Source organism: Gopherus evgoodei, chromosome 15 (genome assembly GCF_007399415.2).
Source record: "Gopherus evgoodei ecotype Sinaloan lineage chromosome 15, rGopEvg1_v1.p, whole genome shotgun sequence".
In the NCBI taxonomy this organism is placed as follows: Eukaryota; Metazoa; Chordata; order Testudines; family Testudinidae; genus Gopherus; species Gopherus evgoodei.
Genome location: NC_044336.1, coordinates 27,181,245 through 27,199,649, shown reverse-complemented (window position 1 = coordinate 27,199,649; position 18,405 = coordinate 27,181,245). Strand labels below are relative to the sequence as shown.

Here is an 18,405-nt window from a genome sequence, read left to right as displayed (position 1 = left end):
AGGGGGAGAAGTGTTTCTCTTGGATGTGATTTGAAAGATCCGAGGCTGGGGATGCATAGATGTGCAATGCAAGTGACAGCATCAGCCCTACAAAGAAGTGTGCAGAAGCATTCTGTAGGGCAAAGGAATCCTGAAACAGGGCATTGGCACAAACAATCTGAGAAGCAAATAGCAGGTTCATAAATGTGTCTGTAGCAGCTGAGGAGAAGGCTCAGGGAATTGATGAAGGAATTCAGAACCGCTCCAGTCTGGCTTGTTTGAATTCAGCCCGAATTGACAGATGGTCACACTGCTTGGGGTCCTGTGGAAAGAGAACTTGTGGCCTGAGCCCAGCTGGTAACTGACTTTGAGGCATCTCAGAATCCTCCATAACAATTCTTACTAAGAGGCGCCCATGCTGGGCTCACTGGGGATGGAATCCATCCGTGGGCATGGCTTAAGCAACTCTTCTTGGGTCCCAGAGGTCATCCCGCTTGTTTTGATCAGGAAGTTTGTTGCCCTTGCTGAGCTGATGGATGTTTTGGGCAGGTGGAGAACTCAGTTGCTATTGTCTTGGTGGCTTCTTCCCCCAGCACAAAACTCACCCAGTTAAAGAGGAACAGGTGACAGCGCTACACATGGTGCTGGGCCAGGGTGGGCATGACTGATTTTTGTGTTGCTTGCGAGCAGTTCACTTGTGGAAGCTATGTACCTGAGGGTTAAGTAGTGCAAGCAAAATGGAACGATTGCAGAATAGTCTGGCGACTTGATGAAGGTTTGTGTGTGTGTTCGATGCAAATGCAAATAGAGGGGTGAGTTTTGGCATCTGCCTTTCCATAGGGAATCCTGTGCAAGGCCTACTGACTCAGGTGCCACATTGCTGAACTTTTGAGGTACTGGGCAGTATAGAGTTCGGTGAACTCTTGCTACTAGTCTGACAGTGACAGATCGGCTAGCCAGGCAGCACGTGTTATGGGAGCTGTTCAGGACAGATTATGGAGGGTCTGCAGTTGGACATTGCTGGAGAAAGAGGTGGCCAAAAATGATTCTGTGCTCATGGGTTTAATTTAGTTTTTAATGCATTTTCTAGATATGGCCCCAGAGAAAGAGGGTGCCACATTCCTGCCTCTGGGGCTGTGGCATGGGTGAGCACATGAGGGATATGGGGGGGGGGGCAGGTGAGGCATAAGGTGAAGGGAACAGTTCTTGTCTTGCTCACCAGCCTCTCCCCTGGTGTCTCTTCTGTAGCATCTTGTGTTGATTATTCTGGGTTGGAGGGGGAGTGAGAACAATATTCCCTATGGTTTGCCTGGAAGGAGAATGCTCTCGGATGCTGTTGCAAATGGAAGTGTCATGATTCCTATCGGCATTAAACCAGCACGGTTTAAGCAGCAGAGGCAGTGTACACAGTCTGAGCATTAGCTCTACCCAGGTGTGGGTATTTGAGAGGGCAGCTGCAAGGCAGTTCTGCTCTGCCCTCCCCTCAGCCACCCACATGACTTTCGAAGCCCACATTCTGAGTCAGTAGCTTTATGTGGGGGAGTTCGGATGAGTAAAGGATGGTTGGGAGAGATGCGTGCATGCACACACGTGGATGTGCACACAAACACCCCACGTGTGTGTGCATATAAGTTCTGTGCTTGCAGGCAAATTTTAAATCAAATAAAACTGTAAGAGTTGTGTGGAGTATTTCAATAACGTTCTTTCTAGTGGGAGGAGTGAAGAGACATACAGGCTGATGCTGCATTTATTACTTGGAGCAAATATCCAATGCACAGAATTCGTACCCAAAAGAACTTGTCTTGTTATGGGTTTGCAGGTGACATTTTTCAAACATCCATTGAAGTGCAGGTAATCACACAGTGCTGGGTGTGCAGAGATTAACCACATGCCTCTTCTAATAACCTGTTCACTTGTCTTCTTTCCCTAGTACATTGATGCTATCAGCAACAAACAAGGTGAGCTAGAAAACCATGTCTCTGATGGCTATAAGACAGCGCTTACAGAGGAGAGGAGACGGTTCTGCTTCCTGGTAGAGAAGCAGTGTGCTGTGGCTAAGAACACCATCTCCTACCATGCCAAGGTGAGCAACCACCATGTTAATCAGCCTGTGAAGCAGCCTCCAGATAGGAGACCCTCCAAAGAGGTCCAAGTGCTCCCATCAGTATGGGCAGTGATCACACAAGGGCAGTTGGTCATTTTGGTTGGGTGCTCTGTGAGGGCTGCCCTTTGACTGGTGCTGGGTTGGAACCAGGGACCTTCAAACAGACTGGGTGAATCTCTACAGCTTGTGCTAATGAGCCAGACCAGTCCCCTGTGGCTCAGGCAGACAGGACAGGAATGCATACTGATCAGGGCACTGCACACAGTCTGTCTGTCTCCTTGGGCTGCGTAAGCCGCAACCTCTGCTCTGTGAGGTGGTGGTGTGTTTAGTTTTCAGCCACTCCTTGCAGACTGTGCCCTGGGAGGCGGGTGTTTTGTCCAAAGATCTACAGGATGGCGGGACACATGCCATTTATCTGCAGGGCCCTGTGGGTGCTGCTTTGCTGGGCCACTGAAGGAGGCTCCCACTTCTTAGCTCTCCTGGAGAGACTGGCAAAGACCAGCTCTCACCCAGCCAGAGGAAGCCGATTTGAGTTGCTGTCCAGAAGGACAGTGTCTGGCGAGGGCATGGCAGCAGCACATCATGGCCCAGCTTTCCTTTAAAGGTGTCAGCCCTATCTCCAGTGCCTCTGCCTAGCACAGCCCAGCTGAGAAGAACACACCTTTCCGGTACACTCATGTAGTCCTTGAGCTGTCATTAGTCACTGCGGGATGGAGTACACAGGCTTAAAGAGGGGGGTCAAATCCCTGTTTGATCAGCTAATGAGTCACAAAACCAGACCAAAACCTGGTGCAGTGACCTTCCTCCTGAAGGGAGGTAAGAAAATTCCTGCTGCTCGTTTTGTTCGTCTCGGAGGAGCAGCGAGTGAGCAGCAGAGAACATGGTGAGCTGGCTCCCTTTGAGCCATTGTGATTGCTACCTTACAGCTCATCATTAACAAAGGAGAGGATTCAATAGGAAGGCGGCTGTTCCACTGCTGCCTACCTCTCTTACGAACTGTTCTGCAGGGGGAGGACAGCCCAGAGCACTCACCTGTCAGCTGGGACCTTGGAGCAGAGTGCTCTTGCCCCTTCTGGTGCTGTGTTCACTAACTCGGGTTGATACTGCATGTGGTGAGCATGCTGCTCCCTTAACACAACAGTCTGCATGTGCTCACACTTCGAGTTATTCCTGTTTTTTTCCCCTACATCTCACTTATCTCCATCTGTCAAGAGTGAGCTTTGAATAAGGGAGTAACAGAGACCAGTGAGTCATCGCTGTCCTTGTAGCAGAATATATGCTGAGTCAAAACCCGATGTATGTTACAATGGGATGAGGGGTAGTAAGTCTTCTGTTCAAAGATGGAGGGTCTAGAGTTCTCGCCAAGAGTCGTAAGTGACCTGGAACATTGCTGCAGTCTCACACGTTAAACAGCCCTTTTGGAACCCAAGCTTCATTGCAGTTTTGCACTGTGGCTTATCGCAGCAAAGTACATTGACAAAATCGTCCGAGGGAATTTTGCAGGTGGCTCATCCACACCGCAGTGTGGATGGGTGTGTAAAGAGGTAGGCCAATTTCCGAGGCTGGCGAAGTTACCAAACAACCATTTCCACCGAAGGCAGCGCTGCTTCTCCCCTGGAGTGCTATGGGCTGTGTCAGCCAGAAGTCTGCAGGTGAAGTGAATGGGCTTTGATGTATGCAGTGGAAATGAGACACGGCTTCAATCAATCAGGGCTTTTTCTAGAGCCAGTGGAGATGGTTTAGGGCAGTGGTCCCCAACCTTTTCGTCTGGTGGGCACCAGACAAAGGACTATGGCAGTGGAGGAGCATCTGCCGAAATGCTGCCGAATTTCTGCGGCATTTTGGCAGCGACGCCTCTCGCTGTCACTTGTCAGCAGCAAGCAGCATCATTGAGAGGCGTCGCTGCCGAAATGCCACAGAAATTCGGTGGATGCTCCACTGCTGGTCAGGACGTGGGCACATTTAGATGCCCCTGTGGGCGCAACATTGGGGACCCCTCATTTAGGGACTGACTTAAATTTGCCAGAGATTGATAGTAAAGCTAGAGGCAAACAGGTACAGGTTCATCCTGCAGTAATGCTGCTTTATTAGTTAATTGAAAATGAATTAATTTGCCTTCTGGGAGTGGCAGCTTGTCTGCTTGGGCTTCAAAATCTGCCAAGCTCACATGTGGTGGTAGTATATTGTTCTCTGGTGTGCGTCCATGTTCTAGAAGCCACTAGGTGGGTGTGCAGTTGAGCTGCATGGAAGATGGCACCTGTTCCTTCTGTGTTTGGATGTGGGAGCAATTCCTGTAGCAATGTCTGGGTTTTTCCCCCGCGAGAAACTAAACTACGAGTTCCCCTGGTTGGACAGATGCTGCAGTGTTAATTTGGGCTAGAAAACCCAGAAACAGAGCTCAGCCCTAGACCTTTGGGCTGGAGCGTTGCCGTGGCCTCTGGACACAGGGGGTGGGGACCCCTAGACCATCTCGCCCCAATGTCTAATCGCAGCCAGCTGAGGCAGGCTGAAGTCTGAGCTTCAGCTTGAAAATCCTTCAGGTTGGGAAGTGCAGAGGTTGGGCAGCCCTGTCAGACTAAATGAGTCCTCTGCCTGTGCTGCCATCCGGTTCCCAGAGAGTTCATAGTATTTCTCCCCGCGCTGCGTGCAACAGATGGCAAATGCTAACGCTGTGTCTGCATCTGTTTTAATATGCCACAGCTGTGGTCAGTGCTGTTTTGTCGAATGCTTCTGACTATCCCTGGGATTCCACCTCTGCAGTTATTAGCTTTTTATTGGTGAGGTGTGCAAGTCTTCTGGCATGAACATGATGTGCTGCAGGGACTCTCCCCTCTGCCTGCAGTCTGTCTCAGAATAACAATCCTTCATTAGCCAGCCACGGGAACACAGCTGCTTAGCAATTTCTAGATTTAGTGGAGGGTACTTCTGAGGATTGAATAGTACAATACTGACTCCAGCCACCCCGTTCCACAACATGCCCCAAACCTGTCTGCTCTGGCTGGCCGGGGGGATGGCACAGCCTTGTCAGCATCACAAAGCAGCAGGCTTATACAGCCAAATATCAGAACAGCAACTTTGAACTTTCCGCTTGCTCACCCAGCGCGAGAAGTGATGTCCCCCTTGCTTTGTGCTCCAAAAGAATAGCAATGGATGCCAAGTGATGAATGCTGCGCTAACATAATTTGTGCTACCCAATCACACGCCACACGTGTTCTCCCCCAGCAAGGCTGGCTAGGAGCTGTTGCTGGATAGTTAACGGGTGTGACTTCCAGTGCACACTTCTCGACTGAAGCTTTGATTGGAATATATTTCTTGCTGTACAGGAGAGTTCAGATAAACTGAATAGCCCAGCTCTCCCTCCCTTTCTGTTCTGGCTCATCCATTCTTCAAGCTGCCACACACGCAGAACGTTTCAAAGTAAGTCAGGGAAATGAAATACCCTTCAATTTTTCATGAGACCATACTGGCTCGTCTGCCATTCTACACGCAATATTTATTGTAAGATGCCATGGTTTGTCCTGTTTGTTACACACCTGGGTAGATAGATCTCACTTACAGCTCTAATTAGATGAGTAGAGAGGAAATCTGGGCCAGCAGCACTTTGTGTTCCAAGCCGGCTCCGGAGGCATGATAGCCATGATCTGCTTTCTGTGCCTTCTGGAATCCAGTCTGAGGAATGGATATTTGGGGGGCCTGGTTTTAGATGGGAGTTTTTGCATGATCATTCTTTGCCCCTCATCCTGAGAGGTGAGTGGATTTGCATTTGTCTGCGGATCTCTTGTGTTCACACTCTTCCCCCTCTGATTCTAGGGGAAAGAGATCTTGACACAGAAGCTCCCGATCTGGCAGCAATCTTGCTCAGACCCCAACAAGATCCCAGACCGGGCTATCCAGCTGATGCAGCAGATGGCCGCCAGCAGCAATGGCACGATCATCCCCAGCTCCCTGTCTACATCCAAATCCAACCTAATCATCTCGGACCCTATCCCCGGGGCCAAACCACTCCCTGTCCCACCAGAGCTGGCGCCCTTTGTAGGGGTAAGTATGCCAGGCATCAGTGGTGCTGCCCTTGCTGAGTAACGTTATGGGTGCAGTGAGCCTAGCATGGTCTCGGTACCCTCTGCCAGTCAGGCAAGTCCCTTGCCAATAAGCTATAGATTGCATTCGGGGAATCCCTTAGTGCAGACTTGTGAAGGAGCCTGGCGTGGGCCAATGTGAAATGGTCCATCCTGCTTTATCATGTCCTTGAGGTTTGTGTGACGTCGTGCCCGTGAAGGCAGCCAGGATTTGCAAAGCCCCAGGGGGAGAAAGGGACCACAGTTTGAGCCCCTGCTTTGCAGGAAGGGTTGGCGAGGGGACCTCATAGGCTGCAGGAGGCAGTGAAAACTGCTTAGCAATGTAAATGGAAGGATGTTCCTCTTGATGTAGTCAGACTGTGGGACTTGCTGCCGGAGAGGATTGAACTGAAATCCTCTTGGTGGGCTTAGAAATGGGCTGTCCGAATGCTACCATGTCTCACTTCACCTCCGTCAAGAAGGGTATTTGTGTATCAGCCTGCTTGGCGCACACTGATCACAGCAGGAATCTGGTCCCTCACGCCACTCTGGATGGCTTTACACCTCCTCCTGAAGCATTAAGATCAGGCCATGACTGGAGGCAGGATGCTAGACACAATAGAATGGGGCCTGATCCTGTATGGCAAACCATATTCTCCTAAAGCGTGTGGGTCCTTTTACGGAATTGTGGTGTCTACGTAACTTGACATCCCTGATGCTGAAATCTCTCGTTGCCCTTTCTTCCTTCAGCGCATGTCAGCACAAGAGACCATTCCCGTGATGAATGGTGTCTCGGGCCCGGAGGTCGAAGACTACAGCCGCTGGTCTGAGATGAAGCCAGCCCAGCCAAAATCCCTATCTCCTCCCCAGCATCAGAAGCAACTGAGTGACTCGTACTCCAACACACTTCCTGTGCGCAAGAGCGTCGCACCGAAAAGCAGTTACGCAACCAGTAAGGATTTAGCCTCTGTCAGATCACAAGGCAGCGACGTAGCCGCTTCTCCCAGGGGTTATAGGTCTACTCCTGCTCTGGTCAGCAGCTGCAGCAGTTAAGGGTCTTTGCGCCTTAATGCAGTGGGAGGAGGCAAGATGGGCTCGGGTGGCACAAAAGCCTAAGTGGGGACAATGGTGCCCTCAGTTCATGACTGAAGCGTCACGCGGTGAGTGTCACTGCCTGGCTGGCTGACTTAGGAACGATGCAGTAATTCATGGCCTCGCCCAACAACCGCGTGAGGTTGTCTCCGTTTTCACGCGTCTTTGGGCACAGGGTTAGAAAATACAGGGGGCAGATTTGGGCTGCGGTTTCCCTTGAAAGGAAAACTTTCAGCCTTATGACAAGGTTCCTGATAAGCAGATCTGAAGGAATCTGGGAGGAGGGATTGTAAACTCTGCAAGGCTGCAACCATCTCTTTAGGGTGTTTGTACAACGTCAGCACCATGGGGCCCTCACCTTGATTGGGCCACTAGGCAGCACATCATGATGATGATGCTCTTTGCATGATGGGATCGGGTCACTGGATTAGGCCAAAGATAGTGGGACCTTCCCTGCTGAGTCCTGATTCCTCTTAGACACCTGCACATGACTGCAGGCATATCTCAACGCATAGAGACACGGCCTCTCACCTGCCTTGGTTCATTTATCTGCCTCCCCGTGGGCATCTTTCCAGAAGGGTCGCACATCTCTCCTCTGGGTTTTCCCTTCGCTAATGTTAACATCTCCGAGCAAAGTGTCTGGAATAATGAATGGAACCTGGGTGTAAACCATTACAAATAGGTCTATTTGCATAATATTCCAAGTAATACCTTAGCACAGAAATGCATCCATTGCATCAAAGGTTTGAAATGAGGAGCATTAAATGGGGGGGTAGCCGTTAAGTTAATGTTCTGACCGTTGGCCTAAAACTCTCCCCCACAATGGAGAGCGAAGAGGAACTGCACCAGTCGGACTGGGTCGACAGAGTACATTCACTTAAGGTCTCTTTTGTGGTCGGTTATAGAATAGCCAAGAATTGTCGGGGGGGAGGAGGTCTGAGCTGTACTGGCTAAAAGGGGGCTCATTTTCCTATACTGCAGTGCTGACTGAGCCTTGGGTAGATTAATGACTCTAAATGCCACAGTAGAAAACTGCCTAGGATGTGGTCAGCCACATGGTCTGATCTTGGGGCTTTCTTTGTGTCTCACCAGCTGAAAACAAGACCTTGCCACGCTCCAGTTCCATGGCTGCCGGGCTTGAGAGGAACGGCAGGACAAGAGTACAGGCCATTTTCTCTCATGCTGCTGGTGATAACACCACTCTCCTGAGCTTCAAGGAAGGAGACCTCATCACGCTCCTGGTGCCGGAGGCCCGAGATGGATGGCACTATGGGGAGAGTGAGAAAACAAAAATGTGAGTGTCTGAACTCCCTAGAACTACAGCTGCCCTCAGCACCTAGCTCTTAACATTGGAGTAGCTGGCGCACCAGACTGACTTAGCTGCCAGCCAGTACTTCCTGGCATCCCATCGTGCCACTTGGTTACTATGGCAGCTTGAAAATTCTGAGCAAGATGAAATACTGGCTCTGCTGGCTGGTGTTTGGTAAAGCACCGACCTGAGGAGGGAGGCCAGGCTTTTGAGTGCTGGACCTCTTGTCTTGACTCTTTATCCCAACTTCACTTCAGTGTTACACGTGGGAGGCTGAGCGCAGGGCCCTTGCTAATGGCAGAATCGTGGAGTGCTTGTGCAGCACTATCTGTAACGCCAGCAACCTTAAATAACCTCCTTACAGCACCGCAGAGCCTCCCAATAAAGCAAATGCTCCAGATGGTCTTGGCAGGCATCTGACCTGGTGGGGACTGCTGCTGGGGCAGCAGCCTGCTCCTAATGGCCCTGGAAGGAGAAGCAATTTTAGTCTGGCCTACAAAACCTGGGATCTTGCATTAAAAAAAACAAAAAACAAAACCCAGTCCTATTGCCTGTGAAAGTCCTCCCCCATTTTTCCTGTAAGTGTGTGTGTGGGGAAGGGGGAGAGCATGTGAGAGAGGGTGTTCTAGGCAGGGAATGGGCGTTTTTTGAATAGTATCCCCAAGATCTGGAGTTTTTACCACACTTACTGGTTTGCAGTGTGTGTAGCGCCCTTAGAAAGCCATGACCCAAATGATGGTCCCTCCTGTCACAGCGTAGTGTGGCATGTAGACGGAGCGTAATGTTCAGAGACTCCTCCCTCCACACATCTCTGCGCGAGAGGCTACGTTTGACTATCTCTTCTTACAGGAGAGGCTGGTTCCCTTTCTCCTACACACGGGTTCTTGATAGCAATGGAAGCGACAGGTTGCATACAAGGTAAAAACACACCTTTAAAAAACGTGGTGTCCCAGCTGCTGGTGCAGCATGGCAGCTGGTGGTGATCCCTTGGGTCTGGGGAAAAGCTCCCAGCGCTGACCAGCGTGTGTACGGGGCCAGAGGCAGTGACGGACTGTGCTTTTCTCAGCTCTGTTGAGCCAGTCTTGCCAATTTTGTTATAGAAACATTGGGAGATTTTCAGATGTCATGTCTGTAGTTTGAGTAACCCAGAGAAATATGCAGGGAAGGGAGACTCCTCACCAGGTGTGTGTTACATCAGACATGGTCAGATGTGATGCCAGAACAACTAAGGAAAAGGCTCTGGATGTCCTAGGACAGGGATCTCAAACTCAATTTATCTTGGGGCCAGTGCCAGTCCTAAAATCCTCCCAGCAGTCCAGTGTCACTCATGCTACCCAGAACCTGCCCCTCCCCACTGCCTATGGCTCTGGGATGGAGTTTGGGTGGGGGAGGAGGTATGAGGTAGGGGACTGGGGTGCAGGCTCTGGGAGGGGGTCAGGGGTGCAGCGCTTGCTTGGGCCTCCAAGGTGGGGTGGGCTGGGCCGGGGGGGCCTCCGCATGCTTCTGCCCCCACAGCGTCCTATTGGCCACGGGGTGCTCATGGCAGAGGCAGCGCACAGAGGCACAGCCCCGCCCTGTCCCTGGGCCGCAGGGAGAGGCCAGCAGTTACTGGAGTGAGCAGGCAGACACTGCTCAGTTCTGCTGCACAGCTGGGGGCCCTGAGGGGGGAGTGCCCAGGGGTGGCAGGTGGGGCCGAGAGAGAGACCCGGCCTCAAAACTGCTGGAGCCTCATGGGCCACAGCGGGGAGGCTCACGGGCTGCAGATGGCCCGTGGGCTGGGAGTTTGAGACCCCTGTCCTAGGAGGCACCGGGGGTGGGGGGAGACTCTCCCCTTAGAGGCATTTGGGAGGCTTTCAGGTGGGCCGCATAACTGCGCGTGCCTGTTCAGAGAGGTTCTCTGTACTTGGGCGCATGTGCTGATCTGCCCCTTCTCTCCCGCTAGCTCGTGGCCCTGTAAGTCTTGGGCGTTTCTCTGAAGGGCTTTCCCCCTTCCATTGCAGTGACAGACGGTGACATGGTCCCAGAAGGGGCTCATGAGTTTGGTTCCATTCCAGTGGTGCAGGGAGCTGAGGGACAAACAGACCAGGCGAGCGGGGGCAGAACACATGGCACCTCCCTCTGCCAGCTGCCCGACATAAAGGGGTGTCTCTTTCTCGCACTGTGGAGTGTATTGCAACCTGAATGAAATGGGGAGATTTATTTTCCTTTGGGCATCAAGATGGTGATCAGGGCTTAGTACCAGCTATGTGGAGAAAGAGTCTTCGTGAAATTCGCTCCGAGCTGGTTTCCGTTTCGCAGTGGGGTTTAGCTTTGGATTGAGCAGTATCGGTAATGACGGTCGCATTAGAAATGCCTTTTAGTGGATTAGAGTGTGGGAGGCTGTGATTTCCCTGCCCATTACTGCTAAATGGGAGGGGGTCCAGGCTAGGTGGAAGGGGAGCCCTGATGCAAGGAAGGCTGAGAACCACTGGATTAGTCTTATCTGCTGGAAAAGTGACTGTCTGTAGAGGAGAAATCAGCTCTCCCAGAAGAGCTTGGTGTATGCTCCACAGCTTCTCTCACCAACAGAAGTGGGTCTAAGATTTCTCCCCTACCTTCTCTCTCTGCCCTGGGTCCAAGATGGCTCCAGCAGCCCTGCATATTTGCAGAGGACTCAGTCACAACTGTGAATGATAAATAATTGCCACTGGTTAGTGAGTGTCTAGGATAAAATGTGCCACGTGACTTCACTGTGCTCCCTGCTTGAGGCCCCCTGAGACACCTGGGCTGCGGCGCTGGGCAGGATCCCCAGGGGAGTCCAGCAATGGCAGGGAAAGAGTGTGTGGGTGGCAGTTGGCTGATCATTTTCCTGTTGTAGCTTGCAACAAGGGAAAAGCAGCAGCACAGGCAACCTGCTGGATAAGGATGACATCGCCATCCCGCCACCAGACTACGGCATGTCCTCATCACGGGTCTTCCCACCACAACCTGTCAGCACTTTCAAACAGAGACCATACAGTGTGGCAGTGCCTGCCTTCTCCCAGGTGAGGTGCTGGGAGCCCAGAGGGAATTGGTAACCTGTGGATACAGAGAGCGAGTGCATGTTAATCAGTGTCATTGCTGGCAGCTGTGGGGCAGCTTGCCTGCAGGGGGAGAGCTGCCTGGAGAGCAGGCATTCTGGATTATTGGGGGCTGGCAGGGGAGAGTTAAACCAAACAGCCCTTGAATGCTGTAAGAAATGGCTTTAACAGCAGCTGTGTGACTTGGGGGTAGGGGGTGAAGCTGTTGGGTTAGTGCCTGTTGCCGCTGTCGATCAGTTGTGTGTGTTTCCCTTGAGCATGCAGGAGTTGTGCATGATTTCTGTTCACAATAGACACCCCTGGGTGAAACTTTCAAAAAAGCCAAGTCCCATTTTCATAAATGACTTGGGAGCCTAAATCCTATTGATTTTTGATGAACCTTTGGCTGCCATTGGCCAGATTTTTAAAGCTGTGTAGGTGCCTAAGTCACTTTTCAAAATGGGGCTTAGGCTCCTAGCTCATTTAGGCCCTCTTAAAAAATTTTACCTTATTTAGTTAAGACCAGAAAAAAACTAAGGGGAGTGGTTGCATTTGCGGAAAATGTGTGGGGGAGGGTTTAAAAAAAAGAAACCCCCCAAAAGCACCAACACAGCCTCTCCTACCTTCATCTTGGGCAGCTGCAGGCTGTTGAATTGCCATTTAATGTAGCGGATCAGACAATGATCTCCAGACTCCTTCCTGTAGCCACTGGGGGCTGCGGTATTAATCCAGGACAGTGTTCCTGCTCTAGGTAACAGCGTCTGCCTCAACCTCTTGGCTCCCTCTCGTTGGCTGTTCAGATGTGCCATCAAAGGATGGGCGTGTGGAATGCCAGTCAGCTGGGAAGAGCTTGTGGGAATGCAGGGAGACAACCAGTGTGTCTATCTCCCCATACTGAACAGAGTGGCCTTCCCCGGTTTCTGTGACATGCTGCGTGAGTGGGGTGAGGGTGTTGCGTATTGGAGTCTGTGGCCCTGGTGCCGGTGGAGCCCTGGCTCCAGCACCACAAAGCAGTTGTTACAATGGAAGTAGATGTGCTGAACGCTGGGAGGGTTTTAATGCCGTTTTCAATGTTTTACTTTGATATTGGCCTATTGCAAGTGAGTGAGGGTTACACTCCAACAGGCCTGTGTTCATTGTTTATAGGACTACCTTACGCCCTATGGTTGTGCAATTAAAGAATACTCCCGTGCCCTGTGCCAACTGCCATCTGCTCACTACAAGCCTTACGCTAGGTCAACTGTAAGTCCAAATGAAAGCAATGTTTCCATTGGGGTTTACCAGCCTTTTGCTGTTTTTGCCAGATGATTCTTAGTAGCTTACCCAGGGCTCCATGATCTCTCTCCTTCTGGTCCCTGTCTGAGGGGAACTAAAATTCTCCCTTCAAACTCTATAGCGGGAGAGGAAAGCCAAAGTGATGGAGAAGATGATGAGCCAATTGGCTGACTTGGAGAAGATGGGTGAGATGCACAGAATGGCACAAAATGGCAGCATAAACTCCCAATTGACAACACTTGCTGCTTCCATGAGAGCCTCCCACCAGAAATGAGTTACTCACGGGTCACACCCATAGATTTTTTTTTTTGAGATGAAGAAAGCCCCTGGGGCTCCAGCCCAGCCCCAGTCAAGGCCAGCAGTTATCAGAGCCCCTTGCTAATGTATGAGCTTTAAAGGACTCCTGAGATGAATAAGTTGATCCTTTGTCACTGCTGGACAGAGCAGAATGAGACAACGTAGGCTTGTGAAGTGGGAAGCTCTGGGCGAGGAGTTGGGGTTGGTATTCGTAGACAAGAGGTAACTAGGTAGAATGGCTGCCTCAGGCCAGGGACGTGAGGCAGGATTTTTACTTGGGGGGGAGCAAGGGGAACCAAGCTCTGTTCAGAACTGCTCTCCCCGGCTTCCTGGGCCATGTCTGAGTTACCGTGGGTCCCAGACGTTGAAGTGCCCAGCAGACCCCACAAACAGACTAAAAAATCATTGTTACTCAGCTGGAACGGACGCGAAGTGAGCATTGATGTTAAATAGAGCTCAGACTGGCTCCAGCATGGGGCCATGCAGTGCCAGCTGCCACAGCCAGACTGCAAGTCCCAGGATGGGCCAAGCTCCCCAAGTCAGCAATCTTGCCCCTTCTTGAGGCATTGAGCATGGGCTGGCATTTTAGCTCCTGGCCACTCCACAAGGAGCTTCTGAAAAGCTATGCCCAAGCTGGGAAATAGAGCCCCACTTCTGTGCCTGCAGCTGAAACAGTGTGTTCCCCCCCAGTCTCACTTCTTGCTAGTTGAAGCCAGATGAGCTGAAGGAGGAACTGGCTCTGCAGGGTTGTTTGGCGAGGACAGATATTTGTATCAAAAATAATCTCTTCCTGGACTGGCTAGAGCCTGCTTCTTGGATCCTAGGAACCTGGATAGCGGGTGCAGGACTCATTGGTCTTCTAACCCAGTATTGCTCACCAAAAAGAGAGCTACTGTAGTCTCCCTTGCTGGCCCCCTTCTCCCTCCGCACAGATCCTGGCTCAGGGACGGAACGTCCAGGGTGCCCTGCACTAGAGTGTCATGTCCATCTGCTCCACAGAAGGCTACCCTTTCTGGCCTCCCCCTCCGGCCACCCACAGCATAGTGCTGTTCAGTACCAGTCCAAGCTGCCGCCAGCCCAGAGCGCTGCAATTTCTGGTGGGATTCAGTTACAAGAAACACCCTTTTCACAGACCATTTCACCAGTGTGTGCCTGACTTCTTATTTTGTCCCTTTCAAAGTGCGTGTGTTGCTCCTTGATAGTTACGGGATCTCTGTAGCAAGGTGGAGCCGGATGGCAGGAGCTAGAGTCTTTCTTCCTTTGCTGTAACCTGCCTTGTTGTGTAAAGTCACGCGCTCTGCAGAGACAAGTGTCACTTTACTCCATGCTGCATTAAACCCCATTTAAATCACCTTCATCACTATCCCCTTTTTAATACCCAGATGCTTCGGCTCTGAGCCTGAAAGCCACTGGGGCCCAGTGCATTTGCTTCTGTTCTTGTGTCCTTCCAGTGCCATCTAATGGCAAAGCCTGTCTCTCTGCCGTCTCATGGTTGGTTTATCTTTCTCTCCCTTAGGGCCTTGAGGACTATGGGACGAGAGCTGGAAGCAGGTAAGCCTCTCTATTTCACATCGTGTTCAATAAAGTGAATCGTAATGTTCAGAGCGCTGGGTATAGTAAACAACGCTGCAGTATCCCTTGGCAGGATGCATTCTGGGACGTAGCCCTACACTGGCACTCAAGCTGTGCAAGCAGGCAATGCTAGATGCGGCCGTTTAGACGTAAACAGAGTTAATGATGGGATTAGATAATTTAGGTATTGATAAATCTGAATTTGTCATCTATGTGGGACAACCATGAGTCTCCTAGGAGAAGAGTCAAAACGTATCTAGCTTGTGTCTGCCTGTTCCAAGGACAGCTGTGGCCTCTCCCAGGGTCACTGCTTGGCTCAGACTCTGGATCAGATGAGCGGTTCTCACTTCTCAAAAGCAGGCTAATCCGAAGGGAAAATCAGCACAGCCAAAACTGGGGCAGCCTTTCTGGACATTCCTAAAGTATTTTCTCTTGGTACTTCCCCTCTGGAAACTCACTCTGCTTTCAGCCCAAAGTATAACAGAATGGGCAGGTCTGTCTCCAAAATGCAGGCCCTGCTCCCTGCGTTCAGAACACTCTCCGTTGAGTAGAGAGAAAGCAGCCTCTCACCCAGGGATAGGGGTTTGTTAGTTTGAGCCCTGCGTTGGTGGGAGGAGCTGAAATTTTTTAAAATAAAAATATAGAGAAGAAACCTCCCACTTTTTTGCCACGTTGTGAGTGAAATGGCAACCAGTTGTGATGAACAGGATGTGAACCCGAATGCCAGGGCTGCAGTGGTTCCTCTCCCTCACTGGGGGACAGCCAGAGGAGTCACGCGTGGAGCAACTGCAGGAGTTGCTCCAAGGGCTCGAGATGGTTTGCTTTAAGCAAAAGCGTAATGTGCTCTGTGTTCTCCCCAGCTGCTCTAGGGAAGCTGTGGGGTAAAGCAGGGCACAGAGGACTACCCTGAGCTCCAGCAAAGGGATACTGCATTGCCATAAATGTGGTGTTGTCCATCTGATGCTCTTTGCGGTGAAATGCAGTCTGGCAGTCTTCCTGTGCTTTCTATTCCACAGTGGCAATGGCACTTTGGTATCAACTGTGTGAGGACACCTGACTAGAAATGGCAACTGCTGCTTTGAAGAGCATTCTGCTTCTTTCCCTGTTTTTTTTTTCTTTTCTCCTTTTATACTTCTTAGTTTGGATTTTTAACTCTTGTGATCATCCAAGGAAACCATGGTGCTGCTACCTTCCCCCCCCCCCCCGATGTTTACAATGCCCTTGTTTTGTGAAGCCTTTCAGAGCAGAAACTGCCAAACAGTGCGTGCTAATTTCTGGAGCAGCCTGGATGCAGTTTACAGTTACCGCGCGGATCCAGTTTTTGTACTTTGTGAATGTTCAAAGATGCACTATCCCTTTTCTGAGGCTTAACATGAGCCACACCGTACTGACAAAATGGAAGAAACCATTTCCTATATTGAACAAATATGCATGGCCTATGGTATACATACTGTTACTTCAACTCTCCTTTCCACTTCATTCAGATGCCAATTTCCTGTTTCTAAAGGGAAGGCAGGAATAGACACTAGAACTTTGGTCACTTCCCTCTCTGGGTGGCATCCACTTTAATTCAACCAAACTTAACACGGTTGCTGTAAGAAAAGTGGATAGTGCAGAGGTTTAGGCCTCGGAGAGAAATGGTTGGTTCTTGGTGGGGGTTGGACAGTTCCTCTGCTCCAGCTAATGAAACCACCAGGGCTGACTCAAGCAGCATTGTTGGAAGATTCGTTCATTCTTTTGTTGTATATTTTGTAGCCAGGTATTGTTACCTCACGTTCGTGCTCTGGGGGATAAATCATGGTGTTATGCAGTTTGCCAGAGCAATCCAAAGACTTTTTTGCATTTTGAAATTGGACTTTAAAAAAAACCCCTGTTTTGGTTTGGTTTATCTTGGGAGGGTGGCTGGAGGGGAGAAGAATCCCAGTGTTTAACTTCCTAAATCATGTCAATCTTCTTTGTGTGTCTTGATAACTTTAGAGACAAACACAGTAGGATTGGAATTAATGGCTACTGGTATTGCTTCTTCAATCATTGAGTGCGGAGAAGTCAGTCAGTGGCCCACAGCCAGAGTACAGACTTAACCTTTTCAGTTCCGGTGAAAGTCTTCATTGCAAAGCTGTACACACTTCCTCTGTCTGACGTGATTTTAAAACCTCTTGAGATGCCTGTTTACTAGGACATTGCTGGCAATACACACACACCACACACACAAAAGGGTTTTGTTTGTTAGACCATGGGCATATGTAATAAGAACCTCCTGCGTTGATGTCATAATTTTGCTAAAAATTTTCAATCCAGGATATTCCATGCTAAATGAATGTAGAAAATTAGCAAACCTTGTATGAAGATTGTCAAGTGCTGAAAACCTTTTTTAAAAGCTGAAGAGAAATGTGCCCTGTACTGAGTTATTGTGTGAATAAAAGTTTTATTTATTGCATTGAGTTGGACCCTGGTGGTTTTTTCAGCTTTCATGCCTCTATCACTGACCAGTCACCAGACTGCCTCTGCCATATTCTTTTTTCCATTCCCCATGATCTTGGAGGGCCAGAAAATGACCTTTCTCCTCACCCAGTTTCTCTGGTCAGTTTGCAGGTCTGGCAACTTGCATTAAAGTCAACTGCTGAATGGAAGCAGCTGCAATAGTGTTTAAATCCATAGTCCCCACGCTCAGCCAGTGTCTTGGTTTGTCTGGAAGGGCTTGCTGTTGCAGGTGAATGACTTGCTGCTCTCCAGTACAGGCTAAACCTAGAATTAGTTGCTTTGCAATATGGCTTGTGAGTAATAGCCCAAAACCAAATGCAGCTCTTTCCAACCTGTATTTGGGGGTCACTCAGGAGGTTTGAATGCTGTTAACTGAAAGTAAATGGGTCTTGTCTTTTTTTCCCCGCTGCAAATTTGTATGAAGGGGAAGTGAGTTCTGAGAGGAGTCTGGGGCAGGGTGGGAATGCTGCAGGGTATCTTTCCCATGACTGGCATATAGTGGATCTAACTGGGTTTGTCCTTCATTGCAATCTTCACAAGGGGGTTGTGTTTTAAGTGCTGTATAAGTGATAAGTATGAATATACAACTTTTCCGTTTTTGCATCCTGTGTCTGAAGAAGCAGGTGACCCAGCCGGTGACCTCTCCTGGGAGTGGAGCAAATCCCAGGGGAGCAGCCAGCTCCCAGCCTAGCTTCTCTAAACAAATACCCTTTTTAGTTCTCACTAAGGCTGCTGAGTGCATATTAAACATGTCCTACAAACTGCCTTTTCTTTCCCTTACAGCCCCGATGTGGAAGTGGCCAGGTTTTGATGTCCCTGACTAGTTAGTAAGTTCAGTTTTATGTGCCAAACCCCTCACTACTGCAGTGCTATGTACTGACTGGTCAGAAGCTGGGGGCTCAGCACCGTGCTAGTGAACGGATGAGGGAGGGAGCAAACTGAGTCATTGATCTGCTTACTGTGACCATCAGTCCAAGCGAATGGGCACTGTCTTGTCTTTCGCTAATATCCATCGCCAGGCAATGCCAGTCAGTTCAGAGCACAGCTCCTAATTGGGCTCAATCACTCGCTTGCACCTAAACCCATTGGTGGAAGCTTCTCTGCGTTCCTGGGGCTCCTGCAATGGATTCCTCTTCCTACACTGTTCTGTATAAGCCTCAATGTGCCCATCTCTCTAGCCACACCTGTATCTGCACGGCTTGA

The 18,405-nt window shown here is 50.2% G+C and overlaps 1 protein-coding gene across 4 annotated transcripts in view; it reads left to right on the top strand.

Annotated features, from left to right (window-relative positions):
- Positions 1-18,405, top strand: part of BAIAP2 (BAR/IMD domain containing adaptor protein 2) — a 93,659-nt gene that overhangs the window by 67,258 nt on the left and 7,996 nt on the right. For 2 of the 4 annotated variants that reach the window (XM_030533947.1, XM_030533951.1), the window contains 7 exons: positions 1,910-2,062; positions 5,894-6,121; positions 6,889-7,090; positions 8,323-8,524; positions 9,389-9,457; positions 11,397-11,562; positions 14,666-14,700. In XM_030533947.1, the coding sequence (XP_030389807.1) occupies positions 1,910-2,062; positions 5,894-6,121; positions 6,889-7,090; positions 8,323-8,524; positions 9,389-9,457; positions 11,397-11,562; positions 14,666-14,700 (1,055 nt within the window). Of the gene's footprint in view, positions 1-1,909; positions 2,063-5,893; positions 6,122-6,888; positions 7,091-8,322; positions 8,525-9,388; positions 9,458-11,396; positions 11,563-14,665; positions 14,701-15,737; positions 17,159-17,985; positions 18,030-18,405 lie in introns of those variants that run through there. The other 2 variants (XM_030533950.1, XM_030533948.1) reach the window with 2 other exon arrangements.